The 26,072-nt window shown below is 55.3% G+C and overlaps 1 protein-coding gene and 1 pseudogene across 1 annotated transcript; one reads left to right on the top strand and one right to left on the bottom strand.

Moving 5' to 3' along the window:
- Window positions 1–1,475: 1,475 nt before the first annotated feature.
- On the bottom strand, window positions 1,476–26,072 carry STARD10 (StAR related lipid transfer domain containing 10). Its single transcript, XM_026518032.4, has 7 exons — window positions 25,961–26,072; window positions 25,256–25,566; window positions 5,520–5,667; window positions 4,807–4,910; window positions 4,011–4,128; window positions 2,143–2,195; window positions 1,476–1,896 (listed from the first exon to the last, which is right to left on the bottom strand). The coding sequence occupies exons 2-7, from the start codon at window positions 25,460–25,462 to the stop codon at window positions 1,651–1,653; spliced, it is 876 nt and encodes a 291-aa protein (XP_026373817.1). The 5' UTR covers window positions 25,463–25,566; window positions 25,961–26,072; the 3' UTR covers window positions 1,476–1,650.
- On the top strand, window positions 7,750–8,169 carry LOC113269277 (60S ribosomal protein L31-like; annotated as a pseudogene).

Below are 26,072 nucleotides of genomic sequence, written 5' to 3'. Positions count from 1 at the left end.
CATACAGCCTGAGGTCCTGGCACCAAGACACCTTCACTGGCTAAGATTGGGGAGATGTCTGCCCATCCTGCCAGCACATCCACAGATAAAGGCCCTGGGTTTGGCAGGAATTCCTGGGTCCTGTGTCCCTGTCACCTCTAGGGCCAGCCAAGTCAAGAGACCTTAACTTCTCTAGGCTTTTACCTCTCCAGATGCCCAATGGAGATATTTGAAAGAACAGCTCTCACCAGACTGGGGCATCGGGGTTGACTCTGAGATTAGGCGTCATTAATCTGAACACCTACTACATGCCAGGCCCAGTGCTGGGCAAGTCATTCCTTTTATCTGAATCCTCATACCTCTCCTTGAAAGCAAAAATCATCACCCCAGGTTAGGGATTAGAATATGAAGCTCCAGGAAGTTCCAGGACTTGCCCAAAGTTACAAAGCCAGTAGGGCAAGCCTGGGATTAGAACCCAAGTCGTGGTGAGTTCTAGAATCTCCTGCCTACCCTCCGCTGGACATCCACCTTGCCCCTCTAGAAAAGAGTCAACTCCAAGCAGGCTGTATCTTCCTGATAAGGCTAAGGCAAGTCACTTTCCAGGAGGGGAGGTCAGGGCCAAACGCCCCAAATTCATATGGGGTACAAAAACACTAGAGAGGGGCAGAGCACAGAACCCTCCTCCCAACCTGATAGCAGGGGTGTCCCTCAGGCAGCAAGGGGACCTGGAGGCCAGAGAGAACAGGTAAGATTCAGGCATCCCTCTAGATCTCAAAGCCTAGTCTTCAAAGCAGTCAGGTGGAACACGGTACCAGGGGACTAACACCTGATCCTCTGCAAAGGACTGGGAGCCCCACCTTTTCTGTTAACGCAGGCCTGAGGTCTTCAAAGTGACCTAGGGAAGTCTCAAATCACAGGACCTGGTCCCTCCACTGCACAGGGATCTGATGACCCTCATCTCAACGCCCAACCTTCCTCCTCCAGAACAGGCTGCCCCCAGTGTTCACTGGGAGACCCACAGCCCTGTGGTCTGAGACCCAGGAACCTCTCCCCCTTCCTTCTGTGATGACTGGAGAGTGTCAGACCCTCTACTTTCACAGGTTGTACCAATGGGGCCTTAGGCTGAAGGTCACATGGCATAACCTCACCCTCTGACCGCTGCCCCGGGGCCTCTGGCCAGACCTACTTCTTTTCTTAGAGCAGTAAAGATAGCCAAACAGCCTGGAGCAAATGGCAGAATGAACAGGCCACAAGGATAGGTGAATGATGAGTGAACTAATGAGACACAGGAGAAGAGAGCACACTACAGACAGGAGGAAGGGGTGACAACCTGACATACACCCCCACTACACATGGGGAAATGAGGGGTTGCCTAAAGGGGCAAAGGCCAGGTGACCAATAATGAAATTAACAACATGAACTCTAGAACAAGGGAATTAAGGACGGCGGTGGTTTTACCCTGGTGAGGTGGGAAGCAGGCACAGCAATGAGCCGGCTGAGGCTGTGGGATCGTTTATTGGGGCTGTGTCCAGCCAGGCCGCAGCGCCAGCCTGGGCCCGAGCCCAGCGTCCCTAAGAGGCGCAGGGGGTGGGGGAGGGGAGAAAGCGCGGGAGGATCCGCCACCCCTGGCCCCGCTCCATCTTGTCTTGGTCCCTGCCGGCGGTGCCGCGCTCAGGTGAGCGAGGTGTCGTCGTCGCTGCCCTCGCCGCCTGCGCCACCCAAGCGCTCCTCCCGGCTCTCTGTCACCGCGCTCTCATCGATGTTCTCCAGCGAGTCCGCGTGCTGCACGGAGAGCTCCGACAGCGCCAGGCTCGGCAACGGGCTCTGCTCTGGGTGCAGCCACGGCTTGAAGTGCGGCTGATGCTTCTGCTTCCACTCAGGGTACTTGACGCACGCCTTGTACATCTTTTTCATGGCCTGTGGGGCCGCCGCACAGCCGAGTCAGGGGTGGACGCGGAGCGGGACGGAGTCTTCGCCACGTCCCTGCCTGCGCCCTCCAGCGGCTCAGTCCCCAGCTCCCAGGATCCTGACTGCGGCCCATTTCATGACTCTGCCCCTTGGCCCTGACTCCGCCCCCTGGCTTCCAGTCTCCGTCCCTGACCCACCCCCTCATCCGAACCCTCTCCCCCAGCTTCCATACCCCAAAGTCCCAAGGCCACTCACCTTGGGAGCCAGGAACTGAGAAGATTTATTCACTACCCACTTGGGTAAGGAGCCTATGAGAGCAGGGAAGGGTAATGAGGAGAGAAGAAAGCAGCTGCCTCAGGGACCCAGCCCCGACCAAACATATACACCAGCCGACCAAACATATACACCAGCCGGCTCCTTCCAGCCTGGGGCTTCCAAAGAGGCTACCCTCTTCTCCCTGGGAGGGGGGAGGCTGGGAGGCAAATCCTATAAGACTGCATCATCATCACTTTCTCTTCCCACCTCAGCCCAAGGCCTCCAGGCTCAATTCTGTTGTGGCCCCCAAACCCACTCCCTACACCCCTCCTGTCCCTCTGCTGAGCCCCAGAGGACTGCATGGAAGAAAACCACAGGGTCCTAGGTGACCACAGTCTACAAATAGGTTGAAATCATGACCCACCAAGCTCCCACCTGCCACCTCCCCTCCACTGACATCCCTTTTCATACTCAACCTGTGAATGGCCTTGACACTTAGGCCCTCATCTACTGTCCTTCCAAGCCCCCTGCCCCAGGCAGTCTTGCTGCTACATAGGCCTCTTGGCTGAGCGTCCCACCCTGGCCTGACCTGGAATCCACAGTCCAGCTGTCTACCCTTTCTCATTCCCAAGTGTCTCCTCTGCCTCCCAACACAGCCAGTGAGGTGCTAGAGGGCCCTGGGCCTGGGTCACTGGACCCTCAGTGGGGCCTGAGCACACCCGGGCAAAGATGTTCAGGGCTTACCCATCCTCTAGACAGTCACCCATTCATCACTCACTCCACATCCATTCTGTGATACCCACTCTGGGACAGTCCCAGGGACCCAAAGAGCAGCTCACTGTCTGGGGACCAACAGTGCCAAGGGCTCTGCTAGAGGGAATTGGATCCACCAAGCAGGGAGCTGGCGGTGACTCTGGGTATGGAGGCAAAGCAGGTGACATTGGAAGCTGCCCTAGGGGCATGAGTGAGGGAGGAGAGGTGTCTCGAGGCTGAGGGAAACCACTGCCTAGACAGGGAGGTGGGACCATGTAAGGTGTGAGGAGAGACTGGGAAACCTGGGGAGGAGCCTTAGACTTTACTCTGAGGGCAACAGAAAGCCACGGAAGAATTTTAAGCAGAAGAGAGTCATGAGGAAATACGTGTTCTGGAAAAGTCCCTTGGTAGCTGTTAAGGACAGATGAGGTGGCTGAGTACAGAGAGAAAGAAAATAGATTCAGGAGCTACTTAGGAGGTAGAATCAATAAGAATGGGTGGCCAGATTTGGGAGCTGAGCAGAAGGCACCCCCATCAACCCCCAGGTTCTTGGCATGGGTGGCCAGGGGTGGGAGGCTTAGGGGAAGGCACAACCTAGAAGGGGAGACACTTCAGCATTGGACACAGTGAATCTCAGGTCCCGGAAGACATCTTGAGGGACGAGTCCGGGAGGCCAATGGCCACAGGGATCTGGATCCCACCAGAGACACACGTCAGCTGGCCACAGAAGCCTTGGGAATAGCTGAGCCCTCCCAAGAGGAAGAGGACTGAGACCTGGAAAACTCAGGCCTCCAGGATGGGCAGAGGATAGGAGCCAGCAAGACAGATGGAGTGAGACCAGCCAGTGAGCAGGAAGCAAGTCAGAGCCTGGGGGTGTGGGAGTCCAGGAAGAGAGCTCCAAGCTTGGTCGTGGAGAAGCAGCTACCACCTTGGCATTTGCTTTTCAAACCATTATAAAGTCTCAAACCTTGGTTCAAATGATATTTTGGATGGAGATGTCCCAAAATACAAAACGGCTCCTAACAGAGGCCCTGTCTGATCCCTAGTAGATCAGATCGCATCCCCTGTGGTATAGGAAAGGGTCCCATGACGGGCTGCCAGGGCCAAGCCCTCACCTTTGGGGTCCACCTGGGCCAGGTAGGTGATGACGCAGCTCTTGGGCCCCGTGCTCTGGATGAGGTAGCCCGTCTGGATGGACACAGCTCGGACCAAGTCTTTCCGAGGCGGGTATTTCTGGGGATGGAAGGCAAAGGGAGGTGAGACTCAGGGTCGGGGCAAGAGAATTGTCTTTGTGAACAAGTACACACACACACACACACACACACACACACACACACACACACGGAGTTAGTTCAAACGCCCTGGCATCCACTCCAGGCCAGGCCTGATGCAGGGGTGAGGAGAAAGGGAGGACTCAGACTAGGTCACCGTTGCCTCTCTTAAGGTATCCCTGTTCTCCTAAGGAAAGCCTCCAGTCTGGGGTCAGGGTTCATGAGCACACACATGGGCACTCACACACACACACACAGAGACACACTCATCTTTGCCCAGGCCAGCTGTACCTGCCTGCCCTGCCTGCCATGGATAGTGAGGAGGCCTAGCCTCAGGGAGGGTCAGAGAACCCTGCCTCTCACCCCTTGCACCCCCTTTCCCAGCCAGCCCATCCCATTCGCCCACACTGATGGCCCACATCACCCTCTTCTCATCTGCCTGAGAGCTGAGCAGGGAGACAAGAGCCATTATTCTCACTATATAGGAAAGAAACTGAGGGCCAGAGAGCTTCATGCCTGGGCTGAAGTCACATGAAATTCATGACAGCAGCCAGGGGCCTCTTCCTGGGCCAGGCCTGCTGGCCCGGCCATACCTGGCACCTTCCCCTGCCCACCCAGCAGGGAAGGCAGGTAGACTCACAGGGTGTTTGACTGAGTAGTTCATAATGATGTAATCAGTGCCCATGGGGAGCCAGGAGCGGAGAGTGATGACATCACGGTTCTTCAAGGGCTTTGGACACCTCCCTGTGGAGTGCAAGGGACAGTTCAGCCAGGCCACTGCAAGGGAGGGCATAGCTGAGGCCAGGAACACAGAGATGCCTAGTTAGCTGCCAATTCTCCCTGATCCAAATGGGTACCCCTCCGCCTACCAGACCACAGTCCCAGGGCTGAGACTAGGAAAGAGCCAGAGGAGAACCCTCTCCCCTCTTGTCTCCGGCCATTCCTGCTCACAACCTCACATGACCCTTCCCTTGCTGGCCCGGCTGTTCGTCTATGTGAATGCTGAGTATGTGGGAGAACAATATTATAGTGAGTGTGTGTATCTGAAAATGTGTAACTGGGAGTATGCAGCATGTGACCATGGGCTGTGTACATGACTGCGTACACGTGTGTGGAGTGTGTATACGTGCACATGGGAGTGCCTATGTGTTTGTGAGTGTCCACGCGTGTGTGCCCAAGTGTCTGGGAATGGGCGGCAATGTCAGGGACGGCGCTCCTACGTCTTAGCACTCAGGTGTCTGGGCAGCCTGGCCACGGGAGCGACCGCCAGGAGGGCAGGTGGGAGAAAGAGGCTGGGCTGGAGGCCTGGATGGGAGCAGAGAGGCTGGGATCAGCATGCTTGCGCCTGCTCACAAGAGTAATAGCCCACGTCAGCGTTGACTGTCAAGCGGGCGATGTCGAAAGTCTCAATGACGTTGCTGTCCCACTTCTTTCGATATTCAATGTCGTGTAGCACGTCATAGAGTGTCTCAGCTGGCACGTCACGGCACTCCATCCGGCACTGCAGACAGACACATGGGTTGTCAGGGTCACGCCAGGCTCAGAGCCCTGGCCAGGAGACCCAAGGGTGGACAAGCAAGGGGGGAGAAGGAGAAGGAGAGCAGAGAACAGCAACCTCTGAAGCCAGCATGGGCTCACCTCCTGCCATGAGCCCTGGGCAGCCCTCCCGGAAGCCATCTGTGCCAGGAGACACACAGCCCCTACATCCAGAGACCATCTCCCCCACCCCAGTCTCCACTAGACCTCCCCTTCCTTCCCAGTCTCCTTCTCCGGGAAGCCTTCCTGAATGAGCAGGCCAGACCTTCGGAACTCCCACACACTAACTGTCTGTGCCTTTCCAGACCCCTGAGCTTCATGCATCGGGGCTCACGGCTGACTCAGCACAGAACCTGGAATGGGTACATGTTAAATGAATTGAAAGCATAAATAAACAAACGAATGCCCAAATGGATGAGTTTTTTTCATCCATGGTACTCATCACCTGACCGTACCATTTGTACTCCTTTTTTTTTTAAATCCAACAAACATCTTTGGATTTTTTTTTTAAAGATTGTGCTTATTTATTTGACAGAGAGAGAGTTCACAAGCAGGCAGAGCAGCAGGCAGAGGGAAGAGGGAGAAGCAGGCTCCCTACTGAGCAGAGAGCCCCAAGTGGGGCTCGATCCCAGGACCTTGGGATCATGACCTGAGCCAAAGGCAAATGCTTAACTGCCTGAATCATCCAGGTGCCTCAGACATCTTTGGATTTTTTACGATTTTTAGCCTTGTGCTCAAAGAGCTTTCCATCTAGGGGAAAAAAGAGGCAAACATACTTTTTTTATTTAACCCTGAAAACAGCTCTGTCAGGCAAGAAATCCAAGGAGGAACTTGAGGCCGAGAGAGGTTAAGTAACTTGCCTGAGGTCACCCAGCTGGTAAGTATAGGAGCTGTACTTAACCCAGATCACATGTCTGTAAAAACAGAACTATGTTAAGTTTGCACTCAGCAACATGAAACTTAGTTCATGTCCTTGTTCTGTGATTTTTTTTTTTCACCCCAAAGCCCAAAACCCCAGGATCAAGTTCCGCTTAGCAACTGGACGAGTTTTCTTGATTAGTTTAAAAAGGTCTCCCAGAACTGGGCATTTAGACAGTGCCAAGGGAGCCACACATGTTACTAAAAAAGGGGATTTATGCAACCATATGAGGGAGAGTCACATTGCCTTTCCTCTAATCTCGTGCTAGGCCTTGGCAGCACTAATGGTGAGGAAAGGCCACAGGAAGGGCACATCACCACCGATTGGGTATTCTAGGCACCAGTGAACTCATCAAGCCCTGGATATACTTCACTTTACAGAAAATACAGAGGACCGAGAACAAGCTAAATTTCACAAGAATACAACCAAAGGCAGATGGTGAGGCATTCTCCAAGGCTACTGGTCCAGTCCCTTCTACAGGTCAATGTCATAGGAAGGGTCTGGGCTAGACTGACACAAGAACCAGACAGACGGTGTGGGCCTGGACTGCAGACTGGCATGGACAAAACAGCGAGGAAGGCTCTATCTGAGATGACTGGAGAAATGTGAATATCATCTGCGTATTAGACGTGCTGGAAATTTACTGAAACAAAGTGGTGGATTGCTGCCTGAAGAAAAGCAGGTGATAAAATGGAATGTCATCTCATTGGGGGGAAATATAGGCAGAGAAAAGCCTCAGGAAGAACAATCATGAAAGTGTTCACAGCGGCAATCTCTAGATGATGAGAATATGACGGTTTTCTTTTTGCTGTATTTCTAGTTTTCTAAAATGTATAGTACTGCATCTTACAATAATGAAAAGATTTAAGTAGAAAGGCCCCCCAGAGACACTGAGAGGTACACTCACTAGATGCCAGGTACTATCCTTTTTTTTTTTTTTTGGCTTCTCCTCTCCACCTCCTTCTCCCTTCGGCCACCAGCAGAGGAGAGTTTCTCCTTTTTTTTTTTCCTGCCAGGCACTATCCTAAGCGCTTTCTACACATTACGCATTTTGTTCTCACAGAAAGGCTCTGAGGTATTAGCCCTATTTTAGAATTAAGAAAACCAAAGCTCACTTCCCAACTTGGGTCCGGGAGAATGGCTCCCGCAAAGATGGGTGGTGAGAAGATGAAGGGCCGTTCTGCCACCAATGACTTAGTGACCAGAGAACACACCATCGACATTCACGAGCACATCCATGGAGTGGGTTTCTAGAAGCGAGCCCGTCAGGCACCCGAAGAGATCCAGAAATTTGCCATGAAGGAGATGGGAACTTCAGATGTGTACATTGACACCAGGCTCAACAAAGCTGTCTGGGCCAAGGGAATGAGGAATGTTCCATACTGTAGCTGTGTGAGGTCGTCCAGGAAACATAACAAGGATGAAGTTTCACCAAAGAAGCTCCATATGTTTGTTACCCAGGTCCCTGTCACCAATTTCAAAAGTCTACAGACAGTTCATGTTGATGAGAACGACCTGTTGATTGTCAAAGAAAGGTCTAAAATGTGAAAGAAAAAAAGAAAAAGAAAGAAAGAGAGAAAAAAGAAAGAAGAAAGAAAAGAAAAAAGGAAGAAAAAAGAAAGAGAAAGAAAGAAACAAAGAAGAAAAGAAAAGAAAGAAGGAGGGAAGAAAGAAGGAAGGAAAAAGGAATTTCAAGGACAGGCTCCAGCCTGCAAAGATTCACTGTGTGACTCTGAAGGACTCACCTTCCCTCTCTGCTTTTCTGCTCGATGAAGTGGGTAGGACTCTAAATCCAATCATTTAACTAACAGCCCCCAATCCCAGCCCTGTGCAGAGCACAGAAGAATCAGTTGATTCAGGCCTGTGCTCAAGAGGCTGCCAGTTGAGGGAGGAGACCAACTTGACAATGGAGAGGTACCCTAAACTGCCCAGTGAGGGCACAAAGGAGGGGAGCAGCTCTGCAAGGTGGAGAGAGGCATCGTGCTACATAGTGAAGCTATCTGGAAGGCAGGTGTCTGCCAAAGGCCCTGGAAGAGAGAACAGCCAGAGAACAGGCACAGAGGCAGACAAGAGTGAGGCGTGTATGGGGTTGCCTGGGTGGTGCAGGCGTCTGCCTTCGGCTCAGGGCGTGATCCCAGAGTTCTGGGATCGAGCCCCACATCAGGCTTCTCCACTAGGAGTCTGCTTTTTCCTCTCCCACTCCCCCTGCTTGTGTTCCCTCTCTCGCTGGCTGTCTCTCTCCGTCAAATAAATAAATAAAATCTTAAAAAAAAAAAAAAAAAAAAAGAGAAAGGCGTGTAGGCAAGCCGAGTTCCATCTGCTCCAGTCCCCCTGGTGTGGTGTAGCCTAATACTCAAAGACCTGGTTCCAGGTCTTCTTGGAGAAATGAGTGATTCTGGGGCTGGGCCAGATAAGATGAACCTGGGACATCTTGTGCCAGCAAGTAAGGACATACTCACAGAGTAACAGGGACCTTGCATGGCAGACACAGGATCCGGCATGAAGAGCTCCCACTGGTTCAGTGAGTGATTTGTCAGGGTTTGCCCAAGGCTTTGCCAGTTTTAGCACCGAAAATCCCACATCCTGGAAACCCCTCAGTCCCAGACAAACTAGGACAGTTGGCCACCTACCATAGGCTAAAGCTGGGACAACCCATGTATTAAAATAGTGATAACAACAGATTATATTCCACGGAATAAAATAGGAAACCGAAGTATATACGGGTATGAATAAATAAATAGAGGAATAGGGTATTTACATAGCTTCAGAGAAACTTCCCATCAAATACTACTAATTACAAAGGGAAAAATGAGTAACTTCATTGTAGAGAAGCATGGCAGACACTTCGGGAATCAAGTGATCACAGCAAACGTCATTGGTAATGAGACAAGTTACAACTGGGTGTCGCCGGGCAGGATGCAAGGAAGAGAATACAGGCTTATGTGACATTTCTGCCCAAGATGCACAACCGAAATCAAATCAACAGGAAAATCAAACCCTAAATAAGGGACTTTTACACAAGCCCCCCCCCGCCCCCCGCTGAGTGTCAGGGTCCTGAATGTCAAGAAAGGACTGGGGAACTCTATCAGACTGAAGGAGACTAATGACGCATGAGGGAACGAACTGAGGGAGTGAACGATGCGATGGGAGGGATGTGACAGAAAGGCGTTGGAGAAGATCGCAGAGGTCAGACCGGCAGCAGCAACAGCACCGGGACGACCTCTGCCAAGCAGCCTGCGTGGAGATCTGGATGCCGCAGCGGACATTCAACACACACTCAGACTTTACCCCCAGTTATGAGCCGGCATCAGTCCTGTGCTGCGAAGCAGGAGCCGGACACCCAGGAGACGCAGCAAGCGCCAGGATCACACAGCAGAGAAAGCAGCCGAGCAGGGGCTCAAAACCGGCTTTTCCTGTCCTCTCAGCTATCAGGGAACACTCAGGGGCGGCCTCCCAGGAAACAGACCTTCTCTAACTGAATTCAAGTTTGGAAGCTGATTTGGCTTTGCAAGTCCTCAGAGGTGTTCTCCTGGGGCCCTGAGTGTGTGGAGGGGCGGTGAACACAGGATTCTGCTCTTAGATTAGAATCCTACCTGGGACTGCCTCTTCGCCCTGACCAGGCTCAGCGTCCCCAGCGCCCAGGCCCACTCGTGGCTGGGGGTGGGCGCACACAGAGAAGGGGCCCACACTGCCCAGACACTGCCCATTTCCCCTCCGCCCAGGACTGCTGTGGTTTCAGGACCAAAGGCGTCCCCCTGAGACAGCAAGCAGTAAGCGGGGCATGCAAGGCCGCAAGAGCGACCAGAGACAGACCCCGCAGGTAAGTGTAAACTCTGCATAACAGTTCATTTTTTAAATAAAGAGGGAGGGAGGGAGGGAGGGAGGGAGGGAAGGAAGAAAGAAAGAAGGGAGGGAGGGAGGAAGGAAGGAAGGAAGGAAGGAAGGAAGGAAGGGAGGAAGGAAGGAAGAGGGAGGGATGCTTGGGTGGCTCAGTCAGTTAAGCTCCCAAATCTTGATCTCAGCTCAGGTCTTGATCTCAGGTTTGTGAGTTCAAGCCCCGCATTGGCTTCCATGATGGGCATGGAGCCTACTTTACATACATACATACATACATACATACATACAAATGATTAAATAAAATAAATAAAATAAAATAGGGAAACTGTGGCAGGCTCTTGGGGAGGAAGGCCAGCAGCAGTGCCCTGCTGGGCCGGGGCGGGGCTATGTGGGTGAAGAAGCAGGCAGGCTGGGTGGCTGGTCCGGAGAACAGAGTGGAGAGTGACCATGGGTGTCCTCATCCAGCCTGGCTCCTGGCCGCGCTCTTTCCACAGCCTGCAGGAGGCAGCGCAGCTGTGCCAAGAGGGGTAAATTACATCCAGCATTGTTCCTGCCCACAGTGGCAGCCACCACTTGTGCGAGGTGTAATTCTAAGAGGCTTCAGAAGGGATGGTGTGGGTAGGGGTGAGTCACTGGAGAGCACCTGGGGGGCGGGCCCATGACCGGAACCCACAGCCATTGGGCCCTGGGCAAGTCAGTCACTTGGGCTGGCTGGCTAAGAGCTCCCCCTGCAAACCAGAACGGAAGGAGGGCTGCTCCTGGCTGCTCAGAGGAGCCCTGCTGAGCTGCAGAACTCTCTGGGCCTGGTTACAGCAGGGAGGCTGACTTGCAGCTGAGAAAACCGAGGCCCAGAGGGAGCAGGTGACAGCAGAGAAACTACAGACTGTGTCCCCCGCATTCCCTTGTCTCCAGCCCCAGGAGGTAAAAAACAGTGCTCAGAAGCCTTGGGACCCGCACGCTCTCAGTCCCATAGAGCCATGGTCAGAAGGGACTGGACAAGTGAGGAAGGCCATCGGAGAAGGTTTCTGGCACTCCCAGCTTCCAATTCCAGTTCCTCCCCTTGGGCACAAACTTCCAAGTCTTAGTTTCTTCACATGAAAAATGAGGGTAATAATAGTCCCTATCTCATGGGGATGTTGGGATCAAATGAAATGAGATAATGTACGTAACATGCCTGGCACATAGTAAATACTCAAAAAACAGTAGCTGCTCTGACTTCAGCAGGCTTCCATGAGCAGCCATTTACCCTTGCACAGGACAGCACCAGGTCCCATTTGCATGTGCTGCCTCGTATTTTGTGCCCTGGGCGCTCCTCTGGCCTCTCCCTGGCCTTGCACACCTGTCCATCCAACCACTCACCACTTTCTGGAGTCTGCTGCGTGCCAGGCCTGCAACTGGACAGTAAGGCCTCAGAAGTGAACCAGGAGCCCCAACGAGCAGCTGGCATGAGGGACAAGGACACAAAATCTCAGTAGAGAATGAGTCAGGGTCAGGGAGAGGGGCACAGTGACTGTGGGAGCAGAGGGCAACGAAGCCTAAAAGGAAAAGGAGCAGACGTGCCACAAGGCGGGAGAGGGTGTTTCAGCAGAGGGACCGCTGAGTGCCAAGCTGTGTCTCACTCTGCCCCTCCCCTCTCTCCCACCCCTTGCCCTGTGCTTCTCTGGAGGCCTTCCCAGGGCTCAGCCTGAGAGAAAGGGAAGAACTCCGCGGGAGGGAAGGAAGTGGCAGGGAGAGGGGCTGCAGTCTCTCCCAAGACCCAGGGAGATAGCTGACCCCAGACAGGGGAAAAGAAGTCGGGTCACCTCCACGGCGCTGCCACATGGCCTTGAGGGCCAAAGGCCAGGGCGGTAACATGCAAACTGACAGACGGGTGGACCAAGTCTGGCCCTCACCCCGAGACTTCACACAGCAGGTCTCCAGTATCCTTGCCCGTGGGATACGTGGGGCACACGGATTATCCCCAAGTCCTAGGGACCCGGGAGATGATCTCTTCCTCCACCACTCTTCAGTAACCACTGGGAAAAGTGAGGCCCAGAGAAGGTAAAGGGTTCGTGTGGGCTCTGTAACATCCCACGGGCTGTGCTGACAGCTCGCCATGCTGCATGTTAGTAGACGGTCTTGTAAGAGGAATAACTGTTATGCAAATCATCTTTTCCCAAATCATCTTTTCCCAACAGAACCCTATTCAAATCAAAGGGAAGTACTCCTGACTGCGGGTGGGGCACTCAGTATCAAATCAACCACAGCCCTGAACCACGGCCACGGCCTCAATAACCATTCCCATGTACTAATGGCTCAAAATCACTACCTAATTCATCATCACAAAGGAGACGACAGCACCTGGCCCATGGACCCCACAGGAGCCGACATTTAGGTCAAAGTGCCTCTGCCAGTCGTCAAGGGCACCAAGCTGCATCCTCTACAAACACTGTCTCTGATCCTTCCAACTCCCCAGTGTGTATCATCATCCCCATCTTACAGATGCGGAAACTGAGGCCTAGAGAGTTACAAGGATTGACCAAGCCCTCAAGGCTAACAGCGGTGAAGCAGAAAACCAGCACCTGGCTGTGCCTGACCCCAAAGTGCCAAGGCTTTCTGCTGCCCTCATCCAGGGGCAGGACTGGCCCGGCCCAAACTACACGCTGGCAACTGGAGACCGTCTTGGTTCATTGACGGTTATTACGCAGAGCTCACTGGATTCAGACGGCTTGCTGACCGGGAATGCAAAGCTCATACATTCTTCCTCAGATCAGAGTTCCTGACTCCATCCTCAGGCCTCACTGAGCTCAAAGACGGAGTCGTACTTTTCCAAAACAGCCCTGGAGCTCTGCATCTGGCAGATCCCCTGCGAAGGTTTCGGCCGTTGCACTACCCCGTAGCTCACAGTTTACTCTGCAGATCCTTTCTGGCCTTGGCCTGGGCAAAGGACTTCAGCTCTGAGTCCCCGCATCTTCATCCATCAAACAGGGATAATCCTCCCCTCAGAGTGGAGCTGTGAGGATTAAATGAGTCTTGTACATAAAACCTGGGCAGCAGCTGCCCTTCCTCCAGCCCCAACCCCAGCAGCTTCCCTGACTTCTCAGGCCCTGCGACCGGAGCACCTTCTTGCTAATCCCCAAAGGGCAGGATATCCAGGGCCAGGGAACAAAGTTAAAAAAAACAAAACTGCGCCAGATCCCTCCACAGGGCGGATGGACAGAGAGTGGGGTGGGCGGCCCTCTCCCACCAGGGGCCCACGCAAATGCACCCGCTCCCCGCTCACAGCCAGGCAGTGCCACTCCATGTCAGCCCCAGCACTGAGAGGCAGACTGGCCTGGGGCACACGACATGTGAGAGGCTCAGCTTCAGCAGCCCCTCTACCCTCTCTGCTCTGGGTCCCCTCGCAGGACCCTCACTGTCTCTCCCAAAGGCCCCAAGAGGCCAGTATTGAGCCAAGCCGATGGAGCGCCTGCCCTTGCCTCTGGGTTTCTGGGGCTCCCACAATGGAGACTTCTAAGACCTTCCTCCAAGGCCCCCCAAATCTCAAGAACAGCTCAAGGGCACTGACACAAGGGGTCAGAGAAAGTGGGGAGTGGGGTACGGGAGGAGAGAGGCCTGATCAGTCCTGCTTTCCCAGGACTTTCCTTCCCTGGCTCCTTCCCTATTTTGTTTCTGAACTTCAGAAGCCTGGCTGAAGCCCTCCCAGTCCTCAAATCCTTCAGGTTGGCCTGGGGGCCTCCTTCTTGTCTCCTCCACCCCCAAGCCTCCCTCCATCAACACACATTGCAAAGCACTGCTTTGCCCACGGCGCTATGGCCCCCTTGTCCATCCCCTGCATCAGCACGGTTTAGTAAAGAACTGTTTCTGGATGGAAGGATGGACAGATGAGCCGACGAAGAGGCTGTGCCTGTGTAGGCTTTCTCTGACTTTGGGAGTGCAGGAGCTATGGCCGATGGTCCTTAGTGCTTCTGTGGAATCAGAAGGAAGTGTCGTCGTGAAAACCTCCTGGACTCTTGTAAAATTCTTTATACCTCTTGAGGCTGATGGCTCCTTCTGCCATCATCCTTGCATGAAATGCGGTGTAGGGGTGGGGGGCGGGGTCAGAGACAGGCTTCAGGGAGGAGTCTGGGACTTGCTGAAAGATCTTTAAAAGTTCTGATAAAGTATTTTGAATTGTATTGAGGTGCCAATTTATATGTAGTAAATTAGCAAAAATATAGAAAATACTGCTTGTGAGGATATGGTAAAAGTGTTATTCAGTTAGTGACAGCAAAAATCAATCCACTATTCCGAAAAACAATTTGGCAAATATTTTTAAAATCATAAAAATGTCTTTCAGGGGCACCTGGGTGGCTCAGTCAGTCAAGTGCCTGCCTTCGGCTCAGGCCATGATCCCAGGGAGCCTGCTTCTCCCTCACCCTCTGCCTGCCGCTCCCCCTGCTTGTGCTCTCTCCCTCTCGATCTGTGTCAAATAAATAAATAAATCTTTAAGAAAAGAAAAAAAAAAGAAAAAGAAAAATGTCTTTCAACTCAGTTCCTGGAACCCCAGGACCAGAAATTAATACTCAGGAAAAAACACACCAAAAAGCTGTTATAATATTCATGACTATATTATCGCATTTATAATTAGCAAAATATATTGAGAACGACCTGAAACACCACCCACAGCTGGGCCCGGTTGGGTTAAGACACATCACCTGGATGATGACTGCCCAGCTACTGAGGACTGTGGGCTCCCCAGGGCAAGGCTGTCTCTGAACCCTCAGAACCTAGAATAGGACAGGCAGGGAGCAGCTGCCGGAAATGTTCGTGAATTAATAATTCTGTAGCAATATTAGAAACTTTTACAGATGCAATGTTAAATGAACAAAAGAGGATACAAATTTGTACCTGTGCCAAGGTCTACACTATGTATAAATTATCTACACCCTTGAATGAGAGTTGGGAGGAACCAAGGAAAAGTTTTGCTCAGGAACCGAGGCTTTGGGCGATTCTTCATTTTTGGATTCTTGATACAACACAGTTTATACAAGGCATAGAAATTATACTTCTGCCCCCTGAGTTGAGTGTTGTCAGAATCCAGAGGTCCCCGTTCCCTGGACCCGGAAGCCTGGGCGGAGCTGAGCTGGGGCCTGAGGCTGCCCACGCTGATACCCTGATACCGAGCCAGTCCCCTTAGAAATGCTCCGCATCACCTGACCATGCTGGGAATGGGACCAGAGGGGACCCAGAGCCCTTGCGCCCCCAGGCTGCACAGGCAGTGACTGCTGTGGGCGGGCAGGGCAGGGGGAGAGGGAAGCCAGCACGCAGCTACAAGGCAGAGCACCAAAGCGCAGTCCTACAGGACAAAGGGAAGGGCAGATGGCGCTCAGATGAAAGGAGGGGGCAGAGCTCCAGGCAGAGGTGCTGGCGTGAGTCTGAGGCCTGAAAAGGCCTGGACTGGGTGGAGGAAGGGGAGGGCTCAAGCAGTTCCACCACGTAACCGTAACCGAGTGAACAAGAAAGGAGGCAGGAGAAAATGGAGCCGTCCCCTGAGTACCTCAGACTGTTCATTCATTCATCCATTCAGCAAATGTTAATGGTGTGCCAGGCTCTGTGCTAAGAGCTTTACGAATTCATTTAATTCCATCCTCTCAGTTACCTGGGAGGGGGGAAGATTATGCCCATTTGTAAATGGTGGCTCAAAAAAGCGAAGTAAAGGAACCCACCTGGAACCACAGTCCACCCAAGGCTGCTCCCTAAGAACCAGGCTCTGCTCTGTGAGGACCCAAGGAATCTCAGGTGAGCAAGCACCTGGCCAGGTGAGGACTGTCCCTAGCCTGGGGCTGTTGGGGCTGGCTGTGTTGGAGTGAGGGGAGCTGGAAGGACACAGGGAGCACGTGTGGTTCGGGCCCAGTGCAGAGGCTCCTTCCCCCACCTTCTAGCTCAGTATTCCCACCTGCACAGTGACCAGACAAGCCCTGCGGCCCTCTCTTCTGAAGGGAAGGCGATCTGGCACCAAATACCTCCAAATCATCTTCTCCCCAAAAGTGGAGTCCCCTTGACACTGTGGAGAGTGGAGGTGCTGCCATGCCTGCCCTAGACAGGGCTCCTGAGTCTGCTCACGCAGACCAGTCTGGGCCCTCTGCTGCTCTCCATCCAGGGCTGAGTGACTCACAGCTGCTCTGCCTCCTTCCCCCTTCCCTCCCCCCAGTCTGGACCCCAGCACCCCCCTCAGGCTGCAGAGCAGCAGGCCCCAGCTCTGCAGCAGCGAGGAGCACCTTGCTCTGACATCTCGGGAGCTGACCTCCTGGTCCGGAGCTCCTGCCACTCTGCTCTAGCCCTGCGGGAGGCGGGAGAGCCAGACAGAGGAGAGAGCTGAGAGAGGCAGAGTGTGGGTGGGCCTGGAAGAAGAGGGAGGGATAGGGGGTGACTAGAGAGACAAGACAAGGGCCACGGCTGACACACAGACATCAAGACAAAGACAAATTGGATAAACACCTCCCAGGGCCCCACAGACTGCCCATGGCCTGATGCCCCCAAAGCACTCTCAGTACTCAGAAGTGCCATATCATCTAGCCCAGTGCCCACTGCCCTCCACTCTCCTCCAGTGCCTGGAACCCGGGCATGGTTCTGGACTTGCCCCTCGCTCCCAGCCCTGGGATTCTGCTCAGCCACCACCTTCCGGCCCCTCCTGTTCACCAGCCCGAGGCGAGCCTCCCTGTCCTTGCTTGGACCACTGCAGCCACATCCTTGTCTCTGGTCTCCTGGCTCCCAGGCCAGTGCTTCCCCTGCTGCTAGGGAGCTAAAACCCAGAGCTGATGGCAGCACTGCCCAGCTCGAAAGTCCCTGCTGTCTCTCTCTCTGCCTTCGGGCCCGGATCCCAACTCCAAAATGTCCTCCTCACTCGGGCTCCGCCTCCGCTCCTCACTCTCAGTCTCCTGCCTCTGGGAGCCCTTGGCACTGCGGGATTGGCAGAGAACTGCTCAGCTTGCAGCCTGGCTCCTGCTGGGCTCCCAAGGCCCTGCCCAGACGGCCCCCCAACTGTGCTGTCTGCCTTGGGGTCCCTCCGCCGAGTTCTCCTGGAGGGCTGTCCCCATCTTCCCACCAGGCCTCAGGAGCAGGGCCCGGGTCTGATCCACGCTCAGGCCTCCAGCGCCCGCACAGTGGCTGAGGTGTGGCAGAGTGGGTGGGAGGTGTGAGAAGAGGTTTGTTGACTGAATAAAGAACTGGGACAGAAAAAAAAAAATATGGACGAAGAGGGGACAAGTAGAGACATGAAGAAAGAGGCAGGAACCCTCAGACGCAGAGACAGAGAACGCACCCAAGAGGAGACTCTGAGACCCAGAGGCAGGCCAGAGGCCAGGCCGGGAGGCTGGACAGAGGCCGGGAGGGGAAAGCTGTGGCAGAGCCAGCGCCGAGCCCGGGGCTGCAGCCACCGGGAGACAGCTGAGGAGACATAATTGGATCAGAGACAACTCCGCTGCGGTGAGGGGGCGTGACTCACACACACAGTAACGCCAGACACAGAAACACACGGGCCCACACTGAGGCACACACGCGGGCGCACGCACACGCACACGCACACACCCCAGATACGATTTACTGACCCCCTGACCCTGGTCAGAGCCGCCACCGGGCACCTGGGAGGAGGCTCACGTCACACCCGCAGTCGCCCGCAGTCCAGCTCCACACAGAAGATGCACGCGGAGAAGGCCAGACAAGCCCTATCGCATCAGCCTGTCCTCATAACACACAAGCACCATCTGGCATCTGATTTAATTATCAGTTTGCTTCTGTTTTCTCTGGTCTCCTCCTCAGGATGTAAGCCCATAATAGCAGGGTCTTATCTGTCTGATTTGCCACGAAATTCCTAGATGTAACACAATACTTGGCATATAGTATGTGCTCAATAAAAAAATGTGTTGAATGAATGCATGTTGGAGACACACTGGGGAACTCCATGCGCTCTGGTTGTCAGGCCTCTGCCTTAAGACTTATCGCTTCTGGGGCACCTGGGTGGCTCAGCTGGTTAATCGTCAGCCTTTGGCTCAGGTCATGATGCCAGGGTCTAGATACCGAGCCCTGTGTCTGGCTCCCTGCTCAGTGGGGAGCCCGTTTCTCCCTCTCCCTCTGCTGCTCCCCCTGCTTATGCTCTCTCGCTCTTTCTGTGTCAATTAAATAAAATCTTTAAATAAAAAAAAAAAAGACTTATCACTTCTTTGGTCCAGAATCAGATCCCGAGCAATGTGGAAGGACCAAAGATAGAGAGGGGGCATCCAGAAGATGGTAGAGAGGATCTCAGGGAACCAGCGGCAGATGCAGGTTGTGGCATGAAACGCAAAGGACGAGATTAAATGGCTCAGGACCACAGTATTCATCCCACTTCGCATGTGTGTGTGCTATGGGGGGCAGTGTACGCATGTAGGCATTGCTTACCTGCCCCAGGACATGACTCTAGAGACAAGAGAGGTAGCAAATATCTGTCTTCAGGGAGTCCAGGCTGAGTCAGAGAGGCAAATGTTTGGCTAAAGCCCCAGAGAAAAGCTCCAGCTGCTCTGTGCCACCTGCCCCAGGCTGTCTCATGACAGGTGAGAGGAGCCCGGATTTGGCGTGGGACCTGCCACTAAGTCCTGGGCCTGCCACTTTCTTTCACTGTCTGTGCTTCCGAAGGTCTAGGGGCCCCAGAACACTGAGGCCAGCCCAAGCACACCAGAGGGGATCAAGTGAGGCACCAAGAGGAACAGGGACACCTCCAGCCTAACACCTGGTCTGAACAGCTCTCCTCCCACCTGTTGATGGTGTGTGCTCATTTGCCCAGTCAGGGACAAGGGTCAAGGGCGGGGGCTGGAATAAGGTTTCTGTCCTGTCTATCATGGTGGCAACCTGGTGGCCCGGCCTGTGGCCGCTGGTCCCTCAGGAACAGGCTGGAGTGGCCCAACCGAGGTCGCAGCTCTCTGGAGACTGCCAGGCTTCTGGAGTCATGGCGCCCACAGCCCTGGCTCCAAGTGGCCCCGCCAGGCGTGGAGACGCTGGGGAAGAAAGAAAACCCATCTGTCTCCGGGACTCCCTCCTTTCTCTCATCTCCTGAAACTTTAAAGACTCTCGGCCAGAAACTGAGCTGAGGCTCGTTAAAGTTTAAAAGCCAGAGCCTGGGGAGCTGGGCGTGGACGTACAGAACCAGCCTGCGGACTGGCTCTTCTGGCCCCAGGGGGACACTGACTAGAGGCACCCACCTTCACCCTACTCACACACGCAAGGTTCCTCACATCCCCAAGGCAGGCATCAAGGGGGCTGCGCATCCAGACCATCTTACAACCCGGCCTGCACGACACAGCTTGTACATTGCAAAGGGTTATGCTAACACCGCCATGTCCCATCCGTTATCGCTCCTAAATCTCTCTGGACGCAACCCCTCGCTCTCTGGATGCATTGCCCACAGCCCCAGCACCTCTGTCCAGACAAATATAGAATCCTCCTCCTCCCTGTCTTATTGCAAACCCTCCCCGGCACCCCAGGACCTCCAGGACCCACATCCTAGGGCCTTGGTCCAGCTCTCTAATCACCTCCAGCCCCCTGAGCCCCCAGCTCCATACTACGCCACCTGTCAGTCTCCTAATGCACTGCTCTACGGCCCGCCTCCCGGCCTCACGCAGCTGCTCCCCTGTGTGGAATGCTCCTGGTGCTATCAAACGTGTACATCTCATTCTCCACCCAATTCCAAAGGTATCACCTGAGCATTCCAGAAGACTTCCCCGGCCCCCAAGCCTGGCTCAGGGGCCCCCTCTGGGTCTCCATAGCTCCTGTGATGAGTGTCCGTCCATGCACGAGGGAGCTCCTGGAGAGCAGCGCGTGGGCTCCATTCCCCTCTCTGTCCCTAACCTCCAGCGCAGGGCCAGGCAGAGAGGCTATCAGTGAATGTTCACTGAATGAGCGAATGAATGAAATGCCCAAAGACAGGCAGGGCGGCCCTACTATCCACACTTGAGAAATGAGGAAGCTAAAGCCAAGGTGGCGGCGGCAGGCTGCTCAAGGCCCTGTGGCGGGACTCTGGACCATGGGTTCCTCCCCTCCAGCCTTGCTCCAGCCTGGGCACCTCCTCCAGAAGGACTTCCCTAAAGTTTCCAGCCCCCTCTGACCTTTCCCTTCTCTGAGCTCCCCCACCTGAAGATCCTGACCCTGACTCTCTCAAGTCACACTCTCCGGGAGCCTGTTTGCTGACGTAAACAGACTCCCACTCTAGAACTATTCCCCCAGTTGCCCCCATGCCAAGTGAGAGCGAGAGGCAGCCGGGACAGGTCCTCAGGGCCAAAGCCTGGATTTGAGTGCCCCACCTGGAGAGCTCTCTGATGGCACAGAGTGGCAAGGCCTTGGCCCACCTTCCTTGCTCTGTGCCCAGCAGTATAGACCCCTCTACCATGGTCTAAGGCCCAAACGGCCTCTACAAACCACCTGCCCAGCAGCTTCCTGTAGAGATGGGGAAACTGAGCCCCAGATGGGCAGAGTCCCAGCCTGAACCTGAACTCACGGAGTCCAAGGCCCTAAAACCAGATTAACTCACACTCCTGCCACCACACGCAAGACTGACTTGGAAAGGTGAAGTAACCTCCAAGGTCACACCGAGGACTAGGCTCTTGCTCAGCTGGGTCCCCTCCAGGGTGCCCTCCCACAATGACACAGCACAGGGAGACCCAGGCAGGAGAGGGGCATGTTGGGACCCATGGGGTCCTAAACACAAAAGGGCCCAATGATGTTTATAAGCAAGCCCAAGGAAGCAGAGAGAACTCAGCTTTGGAGATCCAAGGACCTGAATTCCGATCCTGCCTCAGCCACCTCTAGCTGTTTGGCCTTGTACAAGTGAATTCCTGCTCTGAGCCTCAGTTTCCACATCTGTTCAATGGTGTTAATAAGACCCACACCACAAGACAGCTGTGAAGACTCAGTGGGAAGCCATAAAGAAAACATCTGCCCCTGCCCCCACATTCCCCATGACCCTCTTGAGTCCATTAAGAGTGTTAGGACTGTTAAGAGTGAGAAGGGCCCTTGGAGAGCCATAAAATAATCCCACATTTCACAGGAGACCTAATGAGGCACTTAGGGGGAACGGACTTGAAACCTTCAAACCTGGGGTGGGGGTGGGGGTGCCCTGTGATGTGGGAGCAGGGGGACAGAGAGATAGGGAAGGGAGGGGCTGTGGATCTTACTCCAAAGCAGAAGGGGAGGAGCCACAGGAAAGGAAGTCAGAGAAGACAGGTCCTCACTGCCCAGCTTCCTGTAGCAAGAGGAACCTCAGGTTCTCAGCCACACTCCCCCAAGAGACCTCACACCCCTGCTCCAGCCAGCAAGCCCCTCAAGGCCCCGCTCATTGGGCCCACTCCTGCCTCTGTGGTCTGCCTGTGACTATCTGCCCCATGTAGTAGGCCAGGGTCACCTGGAATTGTCATTCCTCTCTTCACCAGGGTCTGGAAACTTCTGAGGACAGGGCCAGGTCTTTGCCTCTCACATGGCTAGCCAAGCACAAGGCTAGGCAGGCTGCAGCATCAGAGAGCTGGGCACGCGAGCATCAGGGGCAGGGCTCAGCAGGCCACATCACCTCCTGCTCTCTGTCCCCTCATTCCTTTCTCTGCCATGGGCCCCAGCACAGGTGTTGGGTTCAGAGGCTCTTACAGCCAGGAAAACCCCATGGCACAAATGGAGAAACAGCCCAGAGAAGCGCAGGGACGTGCCTATGGTCATATACAGAAGAGGATACCACGGCCAGGACTGGACCCACACTGACCCTGCTTAAATGACTGGCAGACCCCCAGTTTTCCATTTCTCATCACTCAGACACTGGCCTGGGCATTGCGAGACTTGGTTTGGGTTCCAATCTGCCTTCTGCCTTAGACCCAGGATCCGTGTTGAGCTGACTGCTCAGGAGGTGGTATCTGCCTCCTCTCCAGGGCCCGAGGCACAGTGCAGACCTGAGGCCAGGCCAGGCTGGAGGTCTGGAGGGAGGAAAAAGGTGGAGGTGGCCTCCAGCAGCCCCTTCCCTTTGTCTTGGCTCTGAATGCTGGGCCCAGAGCTACAGTGGCCTTCAAGGACCTCTGGACACAGAGACAGGGAGAAGATAAGTCCAGGGGAAAGAGACAGGAGGAGGAGATCAATCAGGTAGACACATAGGCAGAACCCTACCCCCACCCTCAGCCTGGGATCACGAGAACAAGGCATGTCCAGGGGGCAGGCCCAGGACAGGCTGCAACAGGATGGGGAAAGGGGGCAAAAGCTCAACAAACACCTGTGGTTGAGTCCCAGCCCCCTGGAGTGACCCAATCAGCCCTAGGGGACTCTGGCTTCAGACCTGCTGTGTGACCTTGGCAAGCCACTTCCCCTTTCCCGGCCTCAGCTTTTTCACTTATCAAACAGGAATGGGATTATGAGAACACTGAGTACTTCAAAGAGTTATTGATGGCGTCAAATGCTGTAACGTTGACTAACAATGTGAGACCAAGCAGAGAGGGGCAGGTGCTCTGGAGCAAGGCTGGCCTGGGTCCTACCTGTGCCTCAGCCGCTCTGTGATCTTAAGCAAGTGACTCTTGGCCTCAGTTTCTTTACAGCATGGAGACAAGCCTACGACTGCCCAGGACTGGCCAGAGGGTAAATTCGAAGGTAGAGAGAGACAGCTCCTGCTCGGCTCAGGGCAGGGGCTCCTGTCAGAAATGGGATTCACTGTATGGAAACCGGGAATCCTGGGATCTTGAGGATGGGGAGCTTAGAGACCTCTGCCCATCTACCAGAGCTCCTCTGGGCTATGCTGAGGGGATCAGGAGTGGGGTGCTGGCCCCTTGGGATACCCATAGCCAAGGCTCCAGCCTCCCTCCTAGGCCCCAGCTCTGCTCACCTCCTGTCCCCAACTCTACCTCCTTTGTGGGAAGCAGAACAGAGAGAGCTAGGCTAGGAGGCTGGAAATCTGAGTTCCAAGCCTGTCTCTTCTAAGATTTGGCTGTGTGACCCTGGGCTGGTGTCCCTTCTTATGCCCCAGTGAGGAGGGAATATAAGACAGGGATGGCAAAGGGCCTTTTGGCACCTCCAAACTCTGCTCAGTCTGAGAGGGAAGGAGGATCCAGGTCCCGCCTAGGGACCACAACACGCAATTTTCCCAAAGAAGGCCTCCTCTCCCTCCTCTCCCAAAGAAGGTCACCTCACAAGTCTGATCTGACCACAAGGGGTCTCTTGTGGCAGTCTGGCCCCAAGACCCACCAGCTCCAGTCCCGGACTGGGCTGGGTTTATTCATTAACCGAGCCAGATGCAGGAGGCCACTCCGCCCTATTGACACAGAGGGCGGGAGTCTACTGGACTTAGTTCAGACCTTCTGCTTCTGGGGAGCCTCAAGCATTTCCCAGGTCACAGTCTGGAAAACAACCTGGTTCTCGCAACAACCGTGCTCACCTTTCATTCAGTTTGTTCCTTCCTTCTTTCTATCCTTCATTGAACCAACATCCCTGCTCCATCTGTATTGGATGCTAGGGCCACGAAGAGGGATAGGATCTATCCCTGCCCTCGGAGAGCACCCAGGTGGGACACACCAGCTGCCCTCTGCTTCCCTGCTCCTCAGCCTCAGACACAGATCAGGCCTCCAGGAACCCCTCAGCCCAAGGGCCCTCAGGCCTGGGCAGAGTCCCAGATGGAGAGACACACATGGAAACCCAGAGAGAAAGAGATAGTCAGATAGCTGGGATCCAGACAGAGAGTCATGGGGGGAGGGGGACAGAAAGGGTGAGCTAGGGGCGCCACATGGGACAGATGGACAAAGCTGTAAATGACGAAGATACAGTGAGGCAGAAAGGCATGGGGTCAGAGAGGGAAGGTCAGATATCTCCAACCTGGAATGAAGTGAAGATGCCGCAGTTAAGTCTGAGAGCAGGTCCCAGGCAGAAGTGCCCTCTGAGTCCAGTGCCCTTCCCCTCCCCCCACAGGAATACACTCCTCCACACCGAGGAGGGCAGCAGAAAGAGGAGAGCGAGGGCAAGGCAAGGGAGGTGAAGGGCACAACCTACTGCCAAGAACCCACTGAAGGCAGACCTGCCCCCCTCCCCGAAATGTGGTCTTCACCAGCCTCTGCCCCATCTAGTCCGGCAGGGAAGGTGGGCTCATGGGGTCCCAAACCTCAAGCCTGTCCTGTATGGAGGACAATCACAGGGCCGTGAGGAGTGGGTTGTAGGCTCTGAGGGAGCTGATGTACCCGCATCTGCCCTGCATCTGCTGGCCTCCCTGGGCCCCCTCCTCCGCAAGCCTGGTCCTGTGTAAAGCAGGGACATCCAAGCCCTGACTTCAGGATCTGCCAACCGAGATCCTAAGTCCCTGCAGGAGACTCTAGGAGCAGCCAGGGAAGGAGGAGGGAAGAGCAGGGCATCAGGCTGGAAGGAATTAGGTCCCTGGCACCCAGGGCTGCAGAGAGTGCCGACAGAACCAGGAACTGGAGAGAAGGGCTCAGTCTCCCCACCTGGGATAACTCAAGTTAGGACCCCGTGAAGAGTTGCCCCGGCAGAGAGGTCCTGGAAGACCACTCCCCTAGACAGGCCTGGCCGCAGCCCACCTCCCCAGGAGCAGGCAAGGGCATGAAGAAGCCTGGGCTCTGGCTGAGTGAAGCCAGAGTGAGTCACACCCCCTCTCCAGGCCTCAGTTGGCTCATCTGCGTGATGAGCGCTTGCCCCGCGAACTGTGCCTCCTCCTGGTTTCTGGCAGGAGACTCCTTCTGAGTCCAGGTGCACAACCAGGTGTCTGTGGCCCTGCGGAGGAGCAGGAGACTCCCTGTCCGAGGGCGCAGTGGAGGCTGCACGTGGGGCAGGACAACCTTACCTTGATCTTGTGCAGGGTCCGATCCATCTCCACAGCCTGCACCCACACGGACACGCCGGCCTTGCTGTAGGTCAGATTCCAGCCCTCCTCGGCCTCACACTCTGACCGGAAGCTGCGGAAGTCCTGGTCGTCGGGCACCTGGACACTATCGCGGCCCAGGACTGGCCGAGGCCCTTGGGGCTCTGTTGAGGCAGCGGACTTCTCCATGGGGAGGCCCAGGGCCCTGGTCCTAGTCCGGCTCTCCTGGGTCCTCCGCGGAGGCTCCGACAACGTCGACGCGGCTGCAGATGCTGACGCCACCTTCCTGGGACCTGCAGGACCGGTTTGAGGACGGGAGTCAGTGCGCTGGGGGCGCGGGTGGGGCTGTCCGGGGTCCTGGGCGGATGGAGAGTTCCACACAGGCAGGGACTGGCCCCCTAGTGAGCGCGGACCAGCACCGGGCAGTCACGGGGCCACCCCCAGGAGCGACCCCAGACCTGCCAGGGGCCGGAGCAGAGGCTGCGTATCGGGTGCGGGGGGGGTGGGTTCCGCGAGAGCTCTTCCGGACCCAGGGGAGGCCGGGACCCGAGGTGACGGACGGTCCGGCGGGGTTCCGCTCACCGCCGGCCGGACCGGCTCAACTAACTCGGCAGTGGCGCCGGCGCGGGCTGCGCGCGGGGCGGGTGGTGGGGGCGGGGTGGGGCGCCAGCCCAGCCGGACGCTCACCTGTGCCCGCTGCTCCGCCGGGGCCCGCAGGGGCCGGGGGTGCGAGCGCCTCCGCCGCCGCCGCTGCCGCCGCTGCCGGGGCGACCGGGGCCGCGCGGGGGCTCCGGGGGGA

The sequence above is a fragment of the Ursus arctos genome, unplaced genomic scaffold (genome assembly GCF_023065955.2).
Source record: "Ursus arctos isolate Adak ecotype North America unplaced genomic scaffold, UrsArc2.0 scaffold_22, whole genome shotgun sequence".
Lineage (NCBI taxonomy): Eukaryota > Metazoa > Chordata > Mammalia > Carnivora > Ursidae > Ursus > Ursus arctos.
The sequence above is the reverse complement of the archived record's forward strand: the minus strand, read 5'-3'. Positions and strand labels throughout refer to the sequence as shown.

What these genes read in the sequence shown, in the direction of transcription:
- STARD10 (XM_026518032.4), bottom strand. Translation starts at nt 25,462, where the DNA reads ATGGAGAAGTCCGCTGCCTCAACAGAGCCCCAAGGGCCTCGGCCAGTC. An exon ending in GGACCCTGCACAAGATCAAG is followed by an intron (nt 5,668 to 25,255) that starts GTAAGGTTGTCC and finishes GTCTGTCTGCAG; the next exon opens with TGCCGGATGGAGTGCCGTGA. An exon ending in GGCCCAGGTGGACCCCAAAG is followed by an intron (nt 2,196 to 4,010) that starts GTGAGGGCTTGG and finishes CTGCTCTCATAG; the next exon opens with GCTCCTTACCCAAGTGGGTA.